This window comes from Ambystoma mexicanum, chromosome 6q (genome assembly GCF_040938575.1).
Source record: "Ambystoma mexicanum isolate Mex_15411 chromosome 6q, UKY_AmexF1_1, whole genome shotgun sequence".
Classification (NCBI taxonomy): domain Eukaryota; kingdom Metazoa; phylum Chordata; class Amphibia; order Caudata; family Ambystomatidae; genus Ambystoma; species Ambystoma mexicanum.
The window spans coordinates 1,510,376,299-1,510,401,714 of NC_090937.1; the positions used below are offsets into that span (position 1 = coordinate 1,510,376,299).

The 25,416-nt window shown below is 41.8% G+C and overlaps 1 protein-coding gene across 2 annotated transcripts in view; it reads right to left on the minus strand.

The window, feature by feature from the left end:
• The window catches only part of LOC138516807 (catenin alpha-2), a 3,575,147-nt gene that overhangs the window by 228,647 nt on the left and 3,321,084 nt on the right, over window positions 1–25,416 (minus strand). For both annotated transcript variants that reach the window (XM_069632215.1, XM_069632216.1), the window contains exon 17: window positions 23,178–23,312. In XM_069632215.1, the coding sequence (XP_069488316.1) occupies window positions 23,178–23,312 (135 nt within the window). The remainder of the gene's footprint in view (window positions 1–23,177; window positions 23,313–25,416) is intronic.

Genomic DNA, 25,416 nt, shown 5'->3' on the forward strand with positions numbered 1-25,416 from the left:
GCTTGATACCCTTGAATTGCCACCTACTTGTACACTGCTTCAGTATGTCGATGATTTGCTTTTGGCTGCAGATTCTGAAAGTGCTTGTAAAGAAGGCACTGTACTGTTGCTTGTTCATCTAGCAAAAAACGGTCATAAAGCTTCGCTCAAAAAATTTCAATATTGTTGTCAGGAGGTCGCCTATTTGGGCTACCTCCTGTCAAAGGAGGGGAGAAGATTGACACCTGAAAGAATAAAACACATTTCTGGCATGTCTGTTCCAAATACACAGAAGGAAGTCAGAGCCTTAATAGGTATGGCTTCTTACTGTGGGTTGTGGATCCCGAACTTTTCACTAGTGATAAAACCGATGTTGGCTTTGACGAAGAAGGGCATTTCTTTGCCGCTGCCATGGAAATCGGAACATCAACGATCATTTGAGCTTCTCAAAACCGCGTTATGCTCTGCACCGGTTCTGGGTACTCCAAATTATGGCAAGGCCTTTGTGTTGTTTGTGCATGAATGTGATGGATGTGCTTTGGCTGTGTTAACGCAGGAACATGGAGGGAAGAATAGGCCGTGCGGCTACTACTCCTCTGCCCTTGATCCTGTCGCATGCGCTTTGCCGAGATGTTTGCGAGCTGTCGCTGCTGCTGCCGCGTCCACAAAACAGAGTGAGGGAATGGTTCTAGGCCATGATTTCATTTTGATGGTACCTCACTCTGTAGATGTCTTATTGAATAAGACTCAAACGCAACACCTCACCTCTGCACGGCTGACAAGGTATGAATTAATTCTGTTTGCCCCTCACATTCAAATTAAGAGGTGTTGTGTTCTTAATCCGGCTGAACTTCTACCTTTCCCGCAAAATACCATTTGCGGTGACGAAGAATTACATGACTGCCTGTATACCATTGAACAGGAAACAAAGGGCAGGATAGACCTTATAGATACTCCTTTGGACAATGCAGAAGGGGAGCTGTTTTGTGATGGCTCCTGCTTCAAACTTCCAGATGGTACATCTACAGCTGCTTATGCAGTTTCTACGTTGAGTACGGTTGTTGAAACTAAGAGAATTCCGTATAACTCTGCGCAGGCCGCAGAGATTATAGCGTTGACCCGAGCTTGTGAACTCTCCGAAAGGCGTATAGTAAACATATATACTGATAGCCAGTACACCTTTGGGGTGGCTCACAACTTCGGGAGGCTCTGGTCGGAAAGAGGGTTCCTAACCTCACATGGGACCAAGATCCAGCATGGTCCCCTGAGTGCAATTGCTCTCGGCACTCTCACTCCCTAGGCAGTTAGCGATCATGAAATGTGCAGCACATCGTAGGGTCATAGATGATGTGGGAAAAGGGAACGCTTTTGCTGACCAGATAGCCAGGCAAACGGCCACAGACCTTAGCGCAGACATGTATGCTCTAAGGGAAACAAAAGATGCCTATGTAATGGATGAGGGTATTGGGTCTGTGCGAGATATTCAAACTAATGTCACAATAGAAGAGTCTAAAAGGTGGGCCGAAGGAATGGGGAAACTGGATGATGATGGGTGTTGGGTGGATACATCTGAAGGAAAATGGTTGCTCCCTGATTCATATGTGCTGGCAATGGTTACGATGGCACACGGTCCTACGCATGTGTGTGCTCAGCAGATCACGGAAATGTTAGAACAAGTCTGGGTGAATGATAAAATTTCTAAGATTGCACAGCGACATGTTCAGAATTGTATGATTTGTTTACAGCACAATGTGGGGAAAGGGACAGTAACTCCAAGGGGAAGTTTTGGGCCCCCTTCTGTTCCCTTCGAGGTCATCCACTTTGATTTTATTGAGATGGAACGGTGTAACAATCTAAAATATGTTCTTGTGATTATTTGTGCTTTTAGTAAATGGGTCGAGGCTTTCCCCGTTAAAGATGCTACTGCCATGAGCACTGCAAAGACTATGGTAAAAGAATTCTTTCCACGATTTGGGCTTCCAAGGGTAATTTGGTCGGACAATGGTCCCCATTTTGTTGCAGCAGTAATTTTGCAGATATGCACAGCATTACACATTGAAAAACGATTTCAGTCAGCTAGACATCCTCAAAGTGCTGGGTTGGTAGAGAGACATAACGGCATCCTGAAGAATAAGCTTGCAAAAATATGTGCCGACACCAAACTGAAATGGCCAGATGCCTTGCCTATTGTATTGTTAGCCATGCGTACTACACCTCAAACTAAGACTGGGCTTTCTCCATTTCAGGAAGTTATGGGGAGACCTGCTAACATTTGGGGTCTTCCGAAGCCTAAAGCCCTGAGGGAGGTAGAAAATGTATTGCTTGTAGACTACTGTAACTAGTTGACTAAAAATCTGTATTTCATTTATCATCAGGTCCAATCAGCTTTACCTGTATGGTTTACGGGCCCAGGACACGATATTCAGCCTGGAAGTTGGGTCCTAGTGAAGGCCTACGAAAGGTCTTCCTGTCTCGCTCCTCGCTGGAGGGGACCCTACCAGGTGCTGTTGGACACTCAGACAGCAGTGTGGGTGGCTGGAAAAAAACATTGGATCCACGCGACGCATGTCAAGAAACTTCCTCACCCGACGCCACACGTTACAGAAGAAGCAGAACCCCTCGCTGATGCTACAATCTCTGATCCTGGAGTAGCAAACAGCACTGTGAGTGTGTCGGAGAATTTCTCTGAGCCCGTGGAGCTTGGGGAACAGTCCATTTTCGTCTCCGCACTCTTTGGAAAAGTCACTTCCGGAAAACATTGTTTCAAGTTCTGCGGCTTCCGTCGCCTCTGATACGTCGCTTCCCTCAGAGGGTGACGTCGCCTTGTTTCCGGATCAAACAGTTCTGGGTACCACCAGGTACAACCTTCGACGAAGAAAATAGAACTACGGCACAGGTCTTTTCCGTGCTATTAGAAAGAAGAAGTGATTGAAAGTTTTCTCTTGTAAAAGAAAGTTCCTTTCGAATAACAGGAAAAAAAAGGCATTCTGCTGGCTAGGGTTGGGAAGGATTAAGAAGTCGCGCGACTGTAGTGTCGCCAGCAAAGAACATTGGGGTCGTCGATTGAGAAACTACGATGCTTGCCACCTCCACCGCTGCTCCCCGCACTGGACTTGTAAATAAGGGGGTGACCAACTCGGACAACGAACAATGTGCCTGGGCCCCGAAAACGTATTTCTGTGTTGTGTTAATAATAATTGGAATTTGTGTAATTACTGCTGTGGGACTTTGGTACTTCGAAGAAATTTACCCTTTAAAACCTCTACTGCCAATTGAGATTGTACCTACTGCTTTGACTCCCTCTGTACACCTTCACACTTTGTCACCTAGAGACTCCCAGCATAGACGAAAGTACCATAATTTGTTGCTTCTTTTAGGCCATCTGATAAACTATCTCTTCCTTTTCAAACTCTAATTTCCTTTAAAATGGCTCCGATAGGCAATAAGGATGCCGTGCCTCCTTCCTACTCTATTAATCATAGCCCCGATTTAGTCCCCTTCTGTGTACAAAGAAATGGCACTCGACCAATGGGAGATTTTGAAGGTTGTGTGAACATTGTAAATTTGACTGGAGAGAACAGGCCTGTGTATGTAGGGGGGCCTGTTTATTTAGTTTGTGGTAATTCAGCATTTCCCTGGTTGCCCAAGGATTGGCAGGGAACCTGTTATTTAGGAATCCTGTTACCGGGGGTATTCATAGCTAGTACTTTGGAGGTTTCTAAGGCTCGCCCACGGCGGGAAGAGAACGGAGATACCCCTGGGCAAGTATTGGGAGATATAGCAAAATCAGTTGTGCCATTTTGGGGACAGATAGCAAATTCTGAAAATATTAGGGGACTAGCAAGAGTACTGGAGAGAACCATCAACCGGACCACGGATATACTCTACAATATGACATTAGAACAAAAAGCAATAAGATTGGTAGCATTCCAAAATCGGATGGCATTAGATGTCATTCTGGCAGAACGTGGTGGAGTATGCAAATTAGTGGGGTCCGCTTGTTGTGTTTTCGTACCAGATTCCTCACCGACAATTTTCAAAGCAATACAGAACTTGCACATCCTTAGTTCTGAAGTGCATGTTCCTGTGGGAGATTGGAATATTAGCGCCTGGTTCTGGGATTCTCTACGATCCTGGGGTTGGAAGGTGCTTTCTGTTATCCTGGTTATTTTGGGAATCCTGCTATTCCTTTGTTGCTGTTCCCAATGTCTACCTAGTGTATGTGCAATGCTAGGGGGATGCTGTGCTCAGGCAGTGAGCACAGTGGGGCACAAAATGTATGCCCCAGACACAGCATCTAAAGAGTTTGTGTTACAAGAGGTTCTGATGAACGACCTAATGGCTATAGACATTACAGATAATGATTCAGGATGTATGGACGACAATGCATGGAGTTATATACAGAAGTATTAGAAATTATATTAGCACTTGGCATAGGCCAAAAGGAGGGTTTGTCGGAATTGAAACAATGTTATGCCTCCTATCGCAACAATTGTATGTGTATTGGCCTATGCCAAGTTGTCTAAACATCATATGCGAACAAACTCCACGGCAAGGTCTTGACCTTAGAGAAAGTAATGTAAATCGCCATCTTGGATTAAGCCGCCATTTTAGGTTCTCTTGTTATATAGAAGTCACCCTGAACATCAAAATGGAGGCCGAATGACATTCTGAGTAAAATTCTGGCCGTTGTGACCTCCGTACACATGAATAATTAATATGCCTGCAGGCCACTTGTCGGGGTCGCGAACTGAGACCTAGTCCTACTGTTGACCTATGTGTAAATGTACAACTATATCAGCGAAACTAATCAAAATGCATATATTATAGGATTGACCTGGCAAGGAACCCATAGGCCGACTCCGAGAATGGTTAACCTATGAGAGGGTTGGCCAAGGGCTGGATAAAGCGTATAAAAGACCTGCATATTCCAATGTAAGGTCTCTCTTACTAATGCATCGAACCTTCATTGAAGTTTGTTACGTTACTCTGAGAGCCGAATAGCTATCCGTTTGTCAATTGACTTTGGTAACTGTTGTAGCTTTTAAATAAAGCACTTGTATGTTCTTTGTAACCTGTGTTGGTGTGTTTCATTTGGGCTTCCCGGCCTCATATTATTTTTATGTTTTCACACTATTACCCCTACTAACTGCGTCCCCATCACAACAGTTCCCTGCCTTCTCAAAATACTGGACAGAGCAGCATACCTGTAAATTCAAAAGTATCATGAAGCCAACAACCTTATCGGACTGCGCCAATCTGGTTGCCGCTCTGACCGGAATTAGCACTCCTGGACCTAAACATCAAAATGGATGAGATTAAAGAAAATAGTAAACTGTACCTCCTCCTTTTGCTTGAACTCTCAGCTGCCTTTGATTTGGTGGACCACAAAATCCTCTGCCAACACATTAGCGGCCTACTTCTCCACCAATGCAACAGCCTGTATCGAGTCCTTTCTTTAAAATAGAACTATGAGGGTCTTTTCCACTTCCGCAGTTGCCCCTCCAGTCCCAGTCAGTTGTGGAGTTCCCCAAGGTTCCTGTCTCTCCTCGACACTATACAATATATTCACAAAGTCCCTCTTCAACCTCCTTGACACCATGGGTAGTATCTCTTAAACTAACTAACTTATCTCAGGCACATTTGACACTGGCTCCAACGCATTGGAAAAAATCAATCACACTATTTAGGTTTGGATGCCTTGACATTCTCTATGCGTAAACGATTAGAGAACTGAGCTGCTACTTATTGGATCACAAACACGCTTAAACAAACTGAACAGAGCCTACAAGTCCTTCCCCATTGACTGAAACACCATCCTAGTCTCAAAAGAAGTAAACAACTTGGGGGTCTGCCTGGACTCCTCACTCTCATTAACTAGATACATACATTAAATTGTCTCTTCTGCAGTATACATGCCTAAACCTATCAACGCCTGCAGACCCTTCCTGAAGACTCACAGTTGCATCACAATTGCTAGAGCCCCCATTGTCTCCAGGCTAGAGTACTGCAATGCACCCTTTGCAGGCTCGTAACATCATAAAACTACAGATCATACAAAACAGTGAATTAAGAGTAGCACTAAACTTTCCTAAAAAGGACCATATATCTTCAGCTAGACAAAGTGCCCAAGGGCTGCCTGTTCATGAAGCATTGTGTTAAAAAAAAAATCTCATTAATGCACAAATGTCTCTCAAATACTGCACCCAGATATTTTTCAATAAAATTCTCCAAATCGCAATACAATAGACCCACCAGGGCTGCCCACCCGCACCTTCTCACCTTCCCCAGATTCAAACAGCAAAGGGCAAGGGGTTGCAGCTTTGCAGTTGTGGCTGCCAAATACTGGAATGCCCTACCGCAATCACTAAGATCAGAAATATCTTTTTGGTCCTTTCACAAAGGCCTCAAAACATGGCTCTTTACTCAAGAACCATACTCCAGTGCGAGTCTATGTCATAGAACTACAATCTAATATGTATGTAAAGCCTTCATGTAATGTCTGTCTGTACCATTGTTTTACTGTAACCAGCACCCAGATTCCCTTGGGTTTGGTGCACTCTACAAATGATAAAATATATAAATAAAATAAATACATACAATAATTTAACTGAGTTTGGCAAACCTTTGAAAATGGCAGGTAAAGCTGCGATAAAACAAACTTGCATGTCCTCTTTAACTATTTACCTCTCTCGGTCTCGGACGGAGAGGCGACTGCGAAATGGCAAAGGAGGGCTAAAATTACACTTGCTATTACCAATGCGTTAGAAGAACCTATGAATTCTACAGTCATATCATTAGTACTTGAAGGGGGAGAGACTAAATAAATATGCTTTTCCGGGCAAAGTGTTACCTAATCACCAGTGTAATACGATCTGCTGGAACAGTGCGAGTATAGGACACCCAGTATGTGAAGTCCGCAGGGTGCATTGTAATCACTGGAATATGCTATGTAATCCTTCTGCAAATGAAATTGAAACTTGGCTCTCTTCTTTATCAGTCTTTACGGGAAGTGTGCAGAATCATAGGATTGTGGTACATAACAAGATTATTTATAAAACTTTTGACATAAAGATCAGGGATGCCAAGAGGCACATGCAAAAAGATATTAGGCTAATTAAAAGAAAGGTTGCCTCTTCTTTGGAAATAAACATTCTTATCAACAGGGTTAAAGGAGCATATAGGAATTGGCTCCTGTTGGAAGATGTCTGAGAAGAAAGCTTGTTGGCAACGTTGAATAACCTCTCAAGTAAAAATACCTGGTGATATGGCAGTTGCTATCAAAGACCAAGGGGAATCAAGAATTAGCAGTTGTAAACCCAATTGCTGAAAAGGCCTGGATTACATATATTGGGGCAAATCAGAAGCCTGTAGGGACGTATACAAATAGTTATGTGTCCGAATGTTGGCTTTAATACCTTCCTATTTAGAGATCGAAGGTGCAATAAAAAAGTTAAAGGGTTCTAAGACATCAGGCCCAAATGGGTTAGCTAGTACAGTCCTAGAACAAACGACCCTGTGTGCTGGAGCCGTATCCTGAAACCCTTGCTTAATAAGGTCTGCTGGGAGCTTTTGATTGCGTCATCTTTGGAACAGTCTGTTCTTGCACCAGTGTTCATAAAGGGTGCGCAGACTTACCGGGAAACTATAGACTGTTGTCAATACTTGATGTCACTGCTAAGCTGTTTTCATTATGTATACTTAAGGCACTACAAGAGTGGGTTAATTCAAGCAATACATTGCACCCCTCACAGAAAGGTTTCAGGCAGGGATCGTCAACTATCTATTATATAAGATTGATAGATGCTTATTACTTAAAACAAGAGAACAATAACGACACAACCCTGTATGTTGCTTGTATTGATTTTGATTGTGTAAATCGGTCGTGGCACAAAATGGATGAGTTAGGCTGCCCCGTGCAGCTTCTACATATTATTGTTCTACTACATAACATGTCAGAATCCTGAGCGTGTTCTCACTTTTAGACACGGGGATCCTTTGTTCAGGTGGCCAGGGAAGGGCCATTGCTCTTGCATCCCAACCCTGGGGCAGACAAGCGAGGGAGGATCACCTGGTGCAAGGGGCCCTTAGGGCTTGCGGAAGGGACCCCTTTGGCAAGATGCAGAAACCCCTTCTTTTCGATACACCCCTATCCAACAACCCCTTAGTCTTTATGGGATATTGCCACCACAATCCCATCCTACCCCAGTACTTATCTTTAAGAAAATGCAGGAGAAAACACATTCTGCCACAACAATACACCTGTTCTCCCCTTTCACCTGCCCTCCTCTTCAGTGAAACACTACATGCCCCATAATCCCTGTTTTTTTGTTGACAAACCTTTTTATGATTATTTAATCAACGTTTTCCCAAGATCCACAGCTCACTACATTTCCCAGAATCTGCTTCATTCACCCTGTCTTTCAAATGCTGCAAAGAAGAATAAGTGATAGGGAGGAAAAAGGATTACCAATAGGAATCCCTGGATCATTGACTTCTATGTATGACCACCATTTTGTCCTGCTAACAAGGACAGGCAAAGTCAGGCATTTCCAAACAACCAGGCACATCTGAATCAAATCACCACTCCCAGGAAGTATAAAAGGCGGGGCAAGAAAGAACATTTTGAGTGAGTTGGGGATGCTGCAAGGAGCAGGAAGCTGAGAAGAGACCCTGGGAGCAGAAAAATGCCCTCACACTGGTCCTGTCAGTCCCGAGGAGACTGCACTGTGCAGATTGAGCTGTACCTTTAGAAGACAAGTCATGGGGCAGTGGGGTTGCCTGGCAGTACCCACAGCAAGACTCCTCCTTTGGCCCAGTCAGGTGCACCAAGGTATCTGAGGGTCAGCAGAAGAGACTATGATCTCAGAACATTATCCCTTTTAGCTTCTGAGCTCCCAATGCCAAATGCCGTTTTTGGGATCTGAGAAGTGGCAGCAAAATCCTGACAGTGCCTTCTGGGACTGGAAGTCCCCAAAACATTTCTTTAAGAAAACTGTGAGGTGTGAGAGGAGACTTGAGCCCGGGGAGGAAAGTCTTCTTTGTAAACTTTGAAGTCTTGAGAATGGTCTGAGCCAGGATGAGGTAGGCATTTTTGAATCTTGGGAACCTTGGCAAATGGGTCAGAGCCTGGCAGAGGGAGACTCCTTGTGGATTTATGAGAGGCCTTTTGGGGGCAGGTCGAGTCCAGAAGAGGAAGGCCGTTTGTGAGCCCTAGGAGGGGTCTGTGCCTGGCAGAGGGAGACCCTTATGAACTTTGAGTCTAAAACTGGCACCGGAGATAGAGTGGTCCGGTGCCACATGGGTGCTCATTCAAAGGTCTCTGGCTGGTGCCTCATCTCCCGAATCAGAAGAAACTACAAGTCCCAAGAGGCACTGGCGCTAAGCTGAAAACCAGTACAGCTCGAGCCCAGGAGAGGGGAGCGTACAAAAGTAATGATGAGAGTGAAATAATGGTCAAACGGGTTAGGCTGGGGTTCCTGTAAAAGTCCTTGACCAGTAAACAGTGGAAGCCAAGGCATAAGAGCCACTGAGGAAGGTTTGAGCTTGGCGCCTGGATGCCTTCGGGCTTTGGCGCCTTATAAATGAAATAACATAACATAACATAACATAACAGGGAGGAGAACCTTATGTGATAATAGAACTGTGTGAAGTCTGACTGGGGGCTGAGACCCAGACTTGGGTAAAGGAAGAACCTAAGAGGTCTGGAACAACTTACTTTTGAACTAAGTTAAAATGGCAATGTGAATCCGACCGAGTGATGCCAAGAAGAAAGCTAAACTGTGATAAAACCCAAGTGAACTGTGTTGTTTGGCAAACGTGAACTTGGCTGAGGGATGCCTGCAAACAAGGTGAAGCATGATAATCCTGTGAAAACTGTGTTGACAAAAGTAATGTCCACAGTGAAAGGTTGTTTAAAAGCACATTGAGACTCGTGAATAATACCAGAGAAGAGACTGTGAGTGAAAGACTGAAGTGAACCCGACAGGGGAGACTAACATTCAAGAGGATCGGAGCCCAGTTGAGGAGCATGTAGAGGCGAAGAGTCTTAACCCAACGTAAAGAATACGGAAAGGTTATTTTGTTTTGTTTTTGTTGACACATAAGGCCATCGGCTGCACGAGATTTTGTAGAAAAGAGACTTGACCACCGAAAGTCCTGATATCACTGAAAGGAACTGTAACCTCATGCTGGAGAAGCCCAGGGGTGTGCTGTGCTCAAGAGTCCTGCCTTGTCCCGTGCTAAAAACATTGAGAAAGGAGACCCCCACCTTAATAAAATCCTGACTTATCATGTTGTGGATACTTCTTTCTTTTTGTGTGTGAATATTACCCCATACTATTTTGTAAATAGAGGTACGGATTGGCAATAGGTTTCTTAGTACGGGCCCTTTTTATTTGACTAGACTCCACTTTTACAGTATTATTATTATTTGATTGTCGTAGCTTGCACCCATCTTAGAGTTAGGCTTAGATTCAACCCTTTATCTAGTTTAATAAACACCTTTGAACTGGCATCACTTGTGTCTGTTTTTACTATTGCCACCATGAGTTCCTTACACAATACTGTGGCCTTGGTATGCCTTAATAACGATGGTCATCTGTCTTCACCAGTAAATGCAAACAGGAAAGTCAAGCAAGTGTGTGTCCTGCCTCCGCTGTTATTTAACATATATCTATCAGAATTGCCAAGGGCATTGTCTGTTGGGGTGAACTGTCCCCTGAGGTTGTATGGAACTTCAATAACCTCCATGCTGCATGAGGATCCCATTGTCATTTTTCATCAGACGCATACTGGTATGCGTAGTATGTTGAATGAGCTGGCCATTTAAGCTGATAAAAATGACCTTAGGGTTAACCTCTATAAGACCAAAGTGATATTGGTGAGACAAAAGAAGGTGCATAGATTTGAGATGGCAACTAATTTGGGCATTATCGTTTACACTCGCAGTTACTTATATCTGGGGTTAGAGATGAGCTCCTATGCTGGGTGTGCCCATATTAAAGAAACTAAGAGTACGAAGGCAAGACAGATAACTGTCTTATCCTCTAGGTTTGCAACACCAACAGCACCAACAGCAGGATTTTCTTTAAAGTGCATTCTGGTGCTGTATAATCAATGTTACTGCCCAGCCATCCTTTATGGCCTTGAATCTTTCACCATGAAGGATTTGGCTTGGGTAAAGCATATGGAAGGTTACTTCTGAAAGAGGATTTTGCACCTCTCTGTCTCGACTCACATAGAGGGCCAACGGATGAAATTGGGGCTTATCTCACTTAGGGGGCTGGTGTTAAAGAGACAGGGGAGTTGTACATCAAGGCACCTTTTTTTCTCCTACTGGTACAACACTGCCTTAACTGGGATCTAGGGGATAGTGGCCGATTGTGGGCTGAGTGTGAATTTGAGAAACTGGTACATGAGATTTTTGAGCAGTTGGATTTGGCCTCTAGGTTTCCGCCGGAAAGTAGTAATGATATGTGCTCCATGCTATCAATATTTAATAAATGTTTGAATCTGCACCTTTCTGTACATATTGCTTCAACTCCGGCACTGTGACACTTTATTTTGCACTTTTCCGTGGATGCATATTAAGGAACTGTTAAAGATTACTGAGTGAATATATTTTATAGATTTAATCCGATTATAAGAAATGTATTGTATTTCTATTTGTGTGTTATATATTGTAATGTTTTATGTGATTTTAATAATGATATTGTGATGATATGTATGCATTTGTGAAACACAATCTCTAAGTTTGTCCAACAAAGTTTGGGTATTGAGTGTTATAGAATCATGGATTCTGGGAGAAAAACGTATGCCTAAATACTTAATAGAGGTACTACACCATTTAAAACCAAAGGGGTCAATATCATGTTTGAGACAGTAGGGTTTTAGATATCACATTGAGTAAGTTGGGGAGGTGTAGTCAGCAATTTTAATATGTGATGTTCCCCCTGAAATTCACACAATATTTGTGTTGGATTTCATTAGTTCTAACAATGGTTCTAATGAAAGAATGTATAGAATTGGTGAAAGGGGACAGCCCTGTTGCATACCTCTGAGGAGAGTGAAGAAGGAGGAAGATAGACCATTGATACATATTGAGGATATATGGGAAGAGTAGAGTCATTTAACAAGGGAGCTAAACTTCTCTCCACAGCCATGCCATTGTGGGGACCGAAACATAAAGTCCCAGTTGACATGGTCAAAAGATTTTTCTGCATCTAATGCGATGGCCTCGTAACCCTGCTTGTCCTTTTTGTCCTTGCCCGATAAATGGATGGCATCCAATAGTAGTCTGGAGTTGGAAGAGATGTTGCGTTCTTTTACATAGTCTACTTGTTCGGGTTTTATTAGGGCAGGAAGTGAGGATTCAATTCTGTTGGCGATTATCTTCACAAAAATGTTGCTCTCAACATTAATAAGGGAAATGGGCTGGTAATTGCCAGGGAGTGTGGGATCCTTGTCAGGTTTGGGGGAAAAGTTCAAGTTGGGCCTCTGAGAATGAACCCAATGAGGTTTTCTGGGATATAAAATAAGAAAATAGATTTTTAAGTTTAGGACTGAGGGACTGAGATAGACTTTCAAAAAATTCTGTAGAGAGACCATCTGGGCCAGGGGCCTGCCCTCTGCGTAAACCTTTAATAGCTCGGGTAACCTCTGAAAGGGTAATGACATTATCTAGATGGGAGAGATCTGATTGAGAGTAGGAGGATCTGTTAATGTTTTAAAAAAATGAAATGATATTATCATGGGGATGGAATTTTCAGGGGTGTATATATCAGCATAACACCTTTTAAAGCAGTTTAGTATGTTGTCAGGCTGCTGATGTACAGAGCCCGAGGCATCCTTGATATGGGAAATGAGAAATCTTTCTTGTTTTGTTTTTAAGTATGAGGCTGATGCTTTGTCGGCTTTTTTGGATGTTTGTTAAATGTTTGTTTTATATTTAAGAATGGTCCCTGCAGCTAGGTCTATAATCTCATTATTGATTTCGAAACATAATGCCATGACTTTACTGAGATTGGTTGGGTTAGAATCATGATAATAATGGTGCTCAGCTACAGTGAGCTGGGTATAAAGGTCATCAAGATGTTTTCTGCGTAAGGCCTTTTTTTCCTGAGAAATCCATAATATGTCCTCTAAGGATGGCTTTCAATGCATTCCAATTGGTTGCAACTGAGGTCAAAGAATTGTTGAGTACATGATTTAATAGATAGAATAAATTGTGGATCTTGTAATAGAAAGTTGCTAAGTTTCCAGCGAAAAGAAGATTTGTGCACATCTGAAAGACTAAAGGAGATACATACAGGGGCATGATCTGATATAATAATGTTAGCTAGCTTTGAGTAGACAATTGGTCCCCCCTTTTTCTTTCATGGTGGGGAAGGCTCGACACAATATAAATGGTTCTTTCTCCGATTGTTTTATACTATCAGCAACTTCCTTCTGTTCCTATGTCTCTTTCCTTTTTTAAATCTATCAACTGTATCCTGCTTACCTTCCTCTGGGTTATAGGAAAAAGTAAAAGGATTGCCTTAGCAAAATTGAAAGCGCCGTATGATATGGGCAGAGGTTACGTTGTCTGATTTTAAATTATATCATTCTGCTTTTCTTTTGAAACAATCTCGACATTGGTTTGCGTGCCCTGAAGTAATGGATACTCCCACCTGGTGTACTTTAGAGAAGCATATGGTTCATCCCCTTGAAATAGTTGACTTTATATATACATTTAATCATTCCTCCTCCACTATCTCTGATCCCACCAAAGCCTCCATTTTGGCCCTACGAGTTTACCTCTTTCCGAACACAAAAAACCTTAAAAAATGTCTCTCCCCTCTATTATGGCACAACAAGAATATTGTGATTAATAAAAGACTTGAATCGAAAATCCTCGTTTAAAAATGGCATTAGATTTATACAACAAATCATAATCGGCCCTTCCATTCTTTCTTTTCAACAATTCAAAAAACAATTCTCCATTCCCGACAATGATTTTAACTTCTATAACAAATTAGTCAATTCTTGTTTAGATGCACTTCATCATTTTTCTAATACTATTCTTACCACTGATGCTTTCAGACTACAGTAGTTAACTATGCTCTCTGATATCAAGGCTTCAAAATTTTACGCCAATCTCACCTCATTCTTTAAGATATGCTCTGTGCGTTCAAGATGGGAAAATGATTTTGGTTGCACTTTTGATGAAAACATATGGTCCCTCCTTTTCTCTAAAATCAAAAACATATCTGTATCTGCTAATATTTCACAACATGTCTTCTTCTTTATGCATAAAGTGTTTATTACCCCGGAAAAATTTGCAAAATCTAAAATAGACAACAATGATAAATGTTGGTCTTGTGGCTCTGCTCCAGCCTCTTATGAACATATGTTTTTTAACCGCTCTTTTGCTTTCAGGTTCTGGCAGGATATATGGAAACACCTGTAACTTATTTTTTCTGTTGATGTTCCATTATTGTTCTTAAATATTTTCTTGGGAAGCCTTGCTATTACTACCAACTTGTCACCTGATACTGCCAAACTCTATGATCTACTCATCATCATTGCACTGAAAGTTATTACTGCTAATTGGAAAGACTTTTGGTCGCTATCTGTCAGAGGCTGGTGGAATAACATATGCCACACACCAAGAATGGAACTATGCATGGCAAACAATCTAAACTCTATTCCTAAGTATAATGCTAAATGGTCTTTTTTTAATTCGCTGTTTGGATTGTTTTAATGTAAACACACATGGAATGTGAACCTCTACATATATTTTAAATCATTTGGATGTTCTATGGATATTTATACCTTTAAGACATTCATGTTACCATTTGTACTGCATTCATGAAACTCTATGTGCCACATCACCCTCACTTATTGCCTTATACCTCCCTCCCCTTCCCTTTGTTTCTTATCTGTACTCTATCGATCCCCCTGTTTGTCTCCCTTTTATTTATCTACCGACATTGCAGTTTCCCTCGTTGCATTTCTTTTTCTTTAGCATTTAGTTCCATATCTTCTAATCTTAATCATATTGCCTACTGTTTATGTTCTGCATATTTAGAAAAGTTCTTCTTCTCAGCGCTCCTTCCTCTATGTATTTTGCTCTATGCAACTGCACTGTGGTGAACATTACATTATTGTCATATTATAAAACTCTAATAAAATGTTACCAAAAAAAAGAACTAAACACAATAAGCTAACGAACTTTCTCAGAAGCAGAATGTTCCTTGAAGTCACACACTTGAATCCTGGATGAGATATCAAAATGAAGTTGAGAAAATAGTCAGACTTTTTCACTCACTTCCATAAAATGTCACAACTTAAGTACCAGGAACAACAGATGACAAATAGCACTCTGCATGATACCTTATCAATGGTTCAATGTCGTTTTACCCCCAGATCCACTTTGCTATACTAATTCCCCTACCCCAGGTCCCTCCCGACCCCTTTTAATGCCTAACACCCACCCCTTAATCCCACCTCTTATATATTTATATGGGTTTTTCAATGGAATTCCTTCGAAGTGAAGGATACCCTTACAACCACGTGTGTTTCTACCACCGCTAACATATACGCTCCACCGTACCACATTGTGGTCCTGGTTTACAGAAGCATTTCATAATGGTGCAATCCCATAGGAAAATGTTCTGTGAATCAGGCCCTGTGACTTTTCCATTTGCCTGTCTGTTGGCACCCTACCTACACTTCCCCTTCCTTACACACTTTACCCTTGTTACCTTCCTCAGACAGGGTCTGGTGATCTGGTTACCTCGGGCAGGGTCAAAATATACCACCGCATGGATACACTTTACCGCCATGAGCCAATCAATGTGTTGGTAATGAGCGCGTCATACATGCTAATTTAGATGACATGACAATTTATTTGTTTTTTTATGACTTTATTTTAAAGATTGAAGAATAACATATGCAAAATATTTCGTACTAGAAGCTTGTCTGGCAAACCCGTTTGCTGTAACCATTGTAGCAAACAAGATGTCCTCCGATCTCTACGGCGTATTAGAAATTCTTATCATGGACCTTACTTGGAGGGTTTATTCCATTGCAAATAGACTAACTCATTGAGAACCGTCCTTTGTCCACTGTCGACCCAAAAGATCGTATCTAGAAGGTCGTAGATACGGTTTTGCCGCATTCAGCAGAGGTATAAAATACTGAATTTGAAAATACCGATGTAGGTGAGTAGGGGTTGCGGGGGTGTCCCGCCCACTCCTACTTCAGTATTTTCACATTCAGGGGCTGTGGGGGTGTCCCCCACATACAAGAAACAAAGCGGGGGCAAAAAAAAAAAAGAAAAGAAAACCGCGATTTGCATACTACGCCAGAGTGGGCCTCAATATTTTGCAATTCAAGCTTTTCATTTACGTTCTTTTAACGTGCATCCCCTTTGTCCATTCGGCCCATGTAAAATAATCAGTTAAGCTGCCTAAGTGAAAAATAAAAAATAAACGCTGTTGCATAATTTTTCATCTCGGCCTATCCAAAAATAAGTAAATAGTTTCTGAATGCCGGAATCCAGTCAGGGTAAATAGTTAACAGTGAAATTTACATTTTTCCTACAGCATGGGAGAACGCTGGAGCACCTCAACAGACGTCGAGATGAAATAAATCTAGATCTGACTTTACTAGCTATATCACAGTACTGCGCAACGTTGCAGAACCTGATTGGAAGTTTCCCCTACCTCTACCCCCCTCTGCGCCCCTTCTCTTTAGCCACGACGGTTCAGTTGTTCACCAGTGTATCCTATAATTGTTCAAGTTGTTATACTGTGCACAGTTGTCTCCCACATAGGGTTGCGCTATGAAAAAACAGAGCAAATACATACATACATACATACATACATACATACATACGTAGATACGTACATATATGCATACATGCATACACATCTGGCAATTCCAATGTTGCTCATTCTGTGAAAGCACCAGATTGAACGAGGAGCACATTATGCACTAATTGACACAGCATAATGCAACATAACAACAAACATTGGCAAAGCCAAACGTGTTGGTTTTTGTGAAGCCAATGGTGGGCATTTGCCAGGCGTTGCCATATGAGTACCACATACCTATAAAATGGACATAGTTGTAACATGTCTGATTACCTGGGCATATGATAGCAGTGCCTGGCAATTGCCTGTCCAGTACCTAACACAAGCCAAACAGTTGGTTTTACCAGTGCCTATTTTTGGAAGGACTTCCTTGAAATCACATGCATACTGTCTATAAATAATGTAGCAGAAGGCACATTTGGTTCAGCCATTTTTATTACACCTTTTGTACATTTAAGGTGGCAAATAAGCCATTAACTCTCAGATAGCTGCTTTGTAATAACACTGGCAACCAATTTACTGCATAACGCTTGATTTTACTGCTTGATTAATCTAGCTCAAAGAGATTCTCTGTGTTGTTTTGTTTGGAAAGGGGCAGGTAGTATGGTGGAATGTGTAGGGGTCATCAAAGCCATGGGCAGTCAATGGAAGGATAAATACCCAAACAATAGCCCCAACCTGTGTGTCCCTCCTCACAATCTCGAAGCTGTACACCAATGCAATATGTGTGGCCTATTAGTGGAGCCTTAGCTCCAGCTAATAGCCAAAATCAAAAAGCATAGTGTACCAACAAATCACAACATTACTACATTATTATGTTTATAAGTATGGTTCATCCTAGTGATGTATCACTTTCAAAAAAGGAATATATGTATTCCAGGTCAGATAAGTCCAGTCATATAAACTGTTTGATTGTTAGTGTAAAACAGTTGACAGACATTGCATTCATAGAACCCCCAAGTTCATTAAGGATTCTTGTTGCAGTAAATCTGACAGCCCCACCTCACTAATGGTAAAATAAAACCTCAAACACACGATTTCCTTTATTAGTGGTGGTAAGGCAAGAAGATTACCAAACATTTGAAAAAGCTCAATTTGAAGCCTCTGATTGAAACAGGGAACAGCTGTAATAACTGCATATTGGGAAATAACCGTAGACCCATGCATTCAAATCACGAAAAACGAATTCATAACTCTGCCACGTCAACTCATTACCCCACACAGTAGTTTACTTTGGTGCTGCATATATAAAGAAATACTATCATGATTATGTAGATTAACATCTGGTCATGTTCCTGAAATGGGTTCTTGACACTAGACTGTGGGCCTCATCACAAGTTGGGCGGTAACGCCGGCGCTATTAGCGCCGGCATTAATAGCCCTACCGCCAAACCCCCCGGCGCTAATAGAGCCGGATCACAGGTTTGGCGGAACGGGTATTGCCCATTCCCCACTGAGCCCATTCGGGAATTCCCCATTGGGCTCAATGGGGAATTTTCGCGCTCTTACCGCCGGCGGATTTCAGTCTTCTTACCTGTCATGCTGCCTTCTACTCTCTCACCTTTCCCTAGCGTTCGCACCATCTATCATGTGCCTACATTTGCCATCTCCCTTTCTTGCCCTGCGTCTTTTAGATTGTTCTCCTTTCTCTGCTATGGCTGTTCTCTTTTCACTGCATCGTTTTTTCTCTCCTTGTCTTTCTTGTATTTCTACTCTATGTACTTCAATTATTTGCATTTCCACCTCACATCAACCTTATCCCATCCTATGCAATGCCCTCTTGCTGTCCTCACCTCCTCATGGCATGCTATTGCCTCTCCTCTGTCATTTGCAGATATCCATTTCCATAGACTCCTAAGCATGCAATGCCATGGATCATAAATATTGCCCTTGTCCCTACTCTCCCTTCCACTACTCTTATTCTGCGGGTATTTCACTCGTCTGAATGTGTCTTAAAATTTGTAAGATCAACCCCCTCCACCTTTTGCTTAGGAGGTTCTACAAAGTGTATACATAAATACAATTTAGTTTAAGGGATTGGACATCTCATGCCATGGAATTGTTCCTATGGAAATAATAGAAGGTTAAGTTCAACAATGATGAACAATCCAAATCCTTCCATAAGTAGTTGATGTTGCTGGATCACGATCCAGGCTTTTGTGGGAGGTGTTCAAAATATCAAAATAAAGCTGGCAATTTCAGTAGACTAGCAGGCTGCTGTTTCTTGTTTTGTGTATTCTGGATTTCATCCCCAGTAACCTCTATATATGGCCATAAAGCCTTTAAATACATGCATGAGTCCAGTGGAAGGTTCTATGTGGTGATGGGGTGATGTGATATTTAGGTATGAGCCCCAGGATCATCCTACTAACATATTGAATATTACTTGGAACTGGTGAAGTAGACTTTCTGGAAGGCCCAAGTAGTATTCTAGCTGGAAGAGCCCTAGGGGTCTTGTCTCCCCCATTTTAGAACACATATTTAAACAATGGCTGATGCACTTGAGAGTTTGATATGCAATTTTTAATAGCCAAAATATGTGAATAGAAGCAACAGGACACAACATAGGTACTAACACGAAGAGGAACCAGTGTATTTTGATATTCAGCGAATATGGGCCTCATTACGACCGTGGCGGAGTGGGATTATGCCAGCGGTAATCGGGGCGGACCCGTCCGCCTTACTACGAGTTCCCGTAGCGCCATGGAGCCTTTTTCCGCCTGGTTTTTCCGGGCGGAGAAATCCATGGCGCTACGGGACCTTGATGTTAATTACGCCACCGTAATTTACGGTGGCGTAATTAACGCCTTCCCCACTCCCATTATACCCTATGGGGCAAAAATGGGAATGGGGAAGGGTAAAATGGGGATTGGGGATTTACCGCCCCGCCAAGGTCGGAATGGGGCGGTAAATCCGCCAACCCCCATGGCGGTATTGGCAGCTTTCCGCCATGCTCCATGGTGCATATTGCACCATGGATATCCGCCAGGGTCGTAATGAGGGCCTATGCATTGAAAGGATTAGGTGTTGTTTCTATCATTTCATTTCATGAATGGATTGTAATAAATATGCCTTACAGTCTGATGAGCCAGTGGGCTCATTTTGATTCATACTATGACAAATCTCCATAAGCAACCAGAAGCCACACAGGTGAACCTTAAATTGGCCATTGGCTCTGTCTAGGGTAGCATGAGCTGACCCCACAGAATACCCTGGAGATGCAACATTGTTATCCAAAAAATAATATAAGGACAAAACCTAGCTTAGAAAAAGTCAATTATATTGGCTGTTTACATACACTTTTGCTGAAAAAGAAAAAGGACAATGAAGAAAATTAACTATCAACATAGGCTTCTATAGAAGGCAATGAAATCTATATGAAACATATGATATTAGAAGATAGAGAAAGCTCCAATTGTCTTAGGACCCAAGCTTACCAAAAAGTGAATTCAATTAGATGGAACAAGCAGTCCTGGCTAGTGAAGTATGTGTACATGATTTTGTATAACAAATATCATACATGCATGTAGTGCCTGAAAAGGATAGTATAACTCTGAATAGCCCTGCCAGGAACTTACCCTTAAGAATAAGACCTGCCGACAACAATCTAAAGGCAGTGGAAGGAGCACTCCATCAGTTGTTCATCGATGCATGGAGCAAGTGGAGCTAGGAAAAGACTTTTAGCGCTATGTTCTTCTTTTGTGAATTCTTCAAATAATAAACCGGGGCAATGGTTGATATGAGCAGGGTGACGGAGAACAGGGAACCAAAGACCAACCCAGGAATTGATGGAGCTACTATGGAGAGTATTCTCTGAGCAGGAGGCAACCGTTTGTCAAGACTAGGAAGTTGCCTACTTCACAAATGAGTGCGTGAAGCCTTCCCCTGTCTTCTAACTCATCTCATATTTAGTAATGGCTTCAGTTGTCTTTGTTTAGGTGATGCATAAGGCAGCTTAGGTAGCACGGCTGGGCAATATGTTGGATATAACCCACATTTCTGTTGGATATAACCCACATTTCTGTTGGCTATAACCCACATTTCTTGGGTGCAAATGTTAACCCTGAATAGCTTCAATGCTTAGACTTTCCTATGCTAGACTTCATTCCTTTTTGTTATAATGTGACATCACCAAATCGTGATATTCAGGGAAGATATGGCTCTTCTCACAGATGTTGAGATGATAAGAAGTCTTGCTTCCATTGTAATTCCTATCCTGGAATTACAAATAGAAGCCTATCGATTAATCGACTCAGAGGCACTACTTCGTTGTAACATGGACTACTGTGTTGATTCTCTATTGTTTGCAGTGATTTTTATTGTGTTAAAAGATCAAAGTAAATGAGTAGTCCTATGTGTGTTGTTCTTCATGTGTTCTACTTTGGGTACATGGGTTGGGTAAATGGGCACATAAGTTGTATCACCTGTCATCCGATTTTCTAACTGTCATCCTTTCCCAAAAAGCGTTTGATATGGTGGTTTTATTGCATCAAGTGTTTCCCGCCCACTGATGGCCTCTAACGCCCCAACAGACATTTACTGTATATTGCATGTCTTGCCATCTTTCACCAGTTGCTAAGGTTTGTTCAGACACTACAGATGCATAAATAGCTTTGTTTTGAAACACAGCTTTGTAAATCCTGGATGGATACTTTGATATGAGATGATCAAAAAATACCAGTTACAGCCAATCCGAGTATGGCTCGTGAAAGGCACAGCTGGAAGAAGAGACACACCACACTTAAGCTGATCCCATGCCTTTAGATGGATACATAAGACATTAGAGATCATTATTTTGAAAACTGCTGTGCAACATTTTGCAAAAAGAGTGGTAAATTTGTTTGATATGGAAAAATATACCAAATTACATACCTTAAGAATGCTTTCATGATTACGAGTGGAGGAGACACCTTTTTAATGATTTTCCATACGTCTCCATGTTACATCTCAGTGTCTGATGAAAGTGGGGGTGCGTATATTGCTCCGGATGGCAAAGAATGCTTAGTGGCTCAAAGTCCACCTTAACAACTGCCCATACAACTATAAACTACTCTACTACACACCCATATAGCTATGCGTGAAGCTAGCAGTACAATGTCTGAATTCAGTGAGGACTTCCCAATGAGGAGGGGGATATGCCAAAAGGATCAGATGAAAAGAAGAGCAATGAAGTGTCTATAAGATACAAGTACCTGAGTGCATGCATAGGGAGAATAAGACAGACAACAACACATGACAGGTGGGCGTGCATCACAACATAGGCTCAGGAGTACGCCATCTACATTTCATTTCATTTACTTGAGAAGATTGTTGTAATCTTGAAGTATTAAATAGGACATATCAGAGGAAGTGATAAAGAAGCACTTTTGTCATTGTGCTACCGTGTTGTACTCTTGGTGTGTATTTAATGATATACTGTTTACGCAATTGTTTGGTTTAATTTCTCCTATGTGTTAATCACAACATTGACAACTGCAGATGTCATTATCTTGGCGATATCTGCTCAATTCTATGGCCCTCAGTTTTAGTTCATAACTAAGGCAATTATCTCATGATAATGTCTGGCATGTCACTCCCTAATGATACAATAGATGGTTGGCTATTTTATGAATATCCTGCATCTTGCAAATCATATCTTTGAAAAACGTCACTGCCTAGTGAAATATTAATTGAGCTAAAACACACACGCACTCAGAGTGTGTTTTTCCTTTAACTTGTGCATATGTGTTCAAACCAGGCTTTGCTTGTTCGGTACTCACTAGGTTACTACAAGGGGATTTAAATCCAACACATTCTATTTTTGACCAAAGTAAAATTGATCAACTTTTGCTAATGTGTTTTGGGCTTTGAGGAATGCCCATAATATGCAAATAGTTGAGGTTGAACAAACAGCACCCACTTTTAAATTACACTCTATGGGAGCGGGTTATTCTGTCTTATTGATATTGATATTGATATTTTATTTGTATCGTGCATGTGTGTTTTGGGTACGGCGGGCTGTAATATACCAATGATAAGTAATTATTGGTTGATTGATTTCTGAATAATATACTTTTTCATTAGGTTGGAGTATTAACGTCATCCTTGATCAAGTGCACTGAAAACAATAGCACTGAAGAAAAGACTTGGAAGACTTGGGAGCAAAAATGGTGCCTCCTAACTAAACCACACTAATTATAACAACGTGTTGTATGTACATCGAATGAGTGGAGCATTTGTACAAAGATGTATTTAAGAACCATCTAGAATCATTCTTTTTCCCTTTGACCTGTGTGTATTGGAAACATAAGTATTTTGCGATGTCAGGCAATGAATGATGGCTCTCGAGTTTGAACTTACCCCTGAAACAATGAGTTCTCCGCCCAGGTTTTGGACTTCGGCCTTGACTTTGCTGCAGATGTTGAGCTGATGGCAGTACAGGGCAATCCGCTGCAGGTAGGCCAGCAGATCCTGCTTGCAGGCTGAATCGGGGCACTGCGAGGGAAGGAGAAAACAACGCAGTTGATTGAACGTGGCTCGGCGGATGTGCTAACGGTATATCATTTAATCAATGCAATCAGACAAACCAGTGCAGGGCAGATTGGATTTTACTGGGACGCATGCACTTCATTTAATCCTACAGTAAACCATTTTATGACAGCATCATTAAAGCTCTGTTCTTTTCCATTGCTCAAAGAATCGGGAGTAAATGGGTTAAACCCCTTTAACATTCAAATGAAAGCACATTGGAATTTGGCAAGTCTGTTTATGCCTGCACATCATCCAATGCAAGCGATACTGTAATAACCAGCAGGGACGTGATTTAGGGGTCACCAGAGGTCGCAACCGCGACCTCTGAGGTCCGCCTTGCTAACCCGGTGGTCTCCTTGCTACCCCTAAAAAAATGTTCAAAAACATTAAAAAAAAAGATGTTTTTTGGGGGGTAGCACCATGTGGTCTTTACTTCTGGAGTGGCTGGCTTTCTTTTTCAGGCCTCTTCAAAAAAAAAGAACAGGGGTGCCACAAGTCTAACAACTTCAGCACTGACCCTAAAGAAAAAAGAATAGGAATACCAAATAATGTGTCTTTCTGGAATTTTATACAATAATTGTTAGACTCATTAAAGGTTTTTTTCAGGCACACCTCAGCGGGTGAGTCACTGATTTAGTCTGTTCTTAAACACCTCAACTCAGCCTTTCATCCTTCTGAGGTTGATGAATGAGTACCAACACAGGTTGGGTGATATTGGGTGTAGATTTATTTTATATAAAGCGCTTAAGAGTAAGTGCTATCATTATCATTATCATCATTATCATTTTGTCATGGACTTCTGCTTGCATTCACAGTAATTTGCTAATATGGGCCTATACACACTGATCTTAATGATACATATGACGATCCATTCTTGCATGAAATGTACATCAAATTATAGTGATATCGTAACCATATTTTTAGGAACAATGCTATGTGATGCCACTTCCTGTTTTGTCAAGGGGTGAAAGGTTGTGTTCCATCACTTCCAGCGATAGCACTTTGGTGTGGGGTCAAATGACATCACTTCCTGTGATGTCATCAGAGGTCAAGGGCTGTGTGAAGTCACTTCTGCTACCCCTGGCATTTTGGTGAAATGACGTCCCTGATAACCAGGGCCTCTGCATCCCTCTTCCTCGTCTATTGAGTTGCACTTTCACTCAGGGGGCACGCACATAATGCATTCTTAATTTTAAATGACCCAGCCCCCTTCTACAGCTCTCATAAAAGGAAGAAATGTTGCCACAACCCTAGCTAAGTTTCAAATTCAACTTCCGTATGAGCACAGAAGAGGAATTCGGATATCTCAATCACAAAACATATATTGTGATAAGAGGGAAAGGCAAGAAATCACACATTTTCAGAATGGGCATAATGTTCTGGGCAGGGTATTCCAGGATAAATTAAGCATTTCTTAATCCAGAATGGCCAGAGCTTTTTCAAATGGACTGTAGAATTCCGCCTGGGAAAGAGAATTCGGGTAAGGCTGAAAAAGTCAGATGGAAATTGATCTTTCAACCTGCGTATATATAAACAAGAAGGGATCAGTGGAAAACTTAGGATGATTTTTGTAAGGACAAAACAGTCTAGAGTGGTCAAGCTTGGGCTAACACTATACAGAGCATGAAGGGTTGGACCCGGTAAATCTTGCACTGATAATAAGGTACACAAAGTTTTCAAATTTGAATGTAAAGGATTTAATCAGTGATTTAGGTAGGTCAGCTGGCACTTGTTTTGACCCTTAACGGTCTTTCTCAAGGCTAAATTGATTCTTGGCTAACCCTGGTTGATGGGTTTATGGCTTGTCGGTTGGACAATCCTGTTAGCAATGGCAGAGATGGATTCTTTGGCTCTGTGGGGCAATTGAAGGTAGTGACTATCCAGAAACCAGCTGAGGAGACCAGGAGCCGAAAGGCACATTCAGCCTACCTGGACCAACACCCATAACATCACCAAGCCACAAATACCTGAGGCAAATCTTCAATTACCCTTTCATGTTCATACAAGAGGTGTGGGCAACACCTATTCCTCCTGTGAACTTGGTGCTAATTCAATTTTACAACACTTA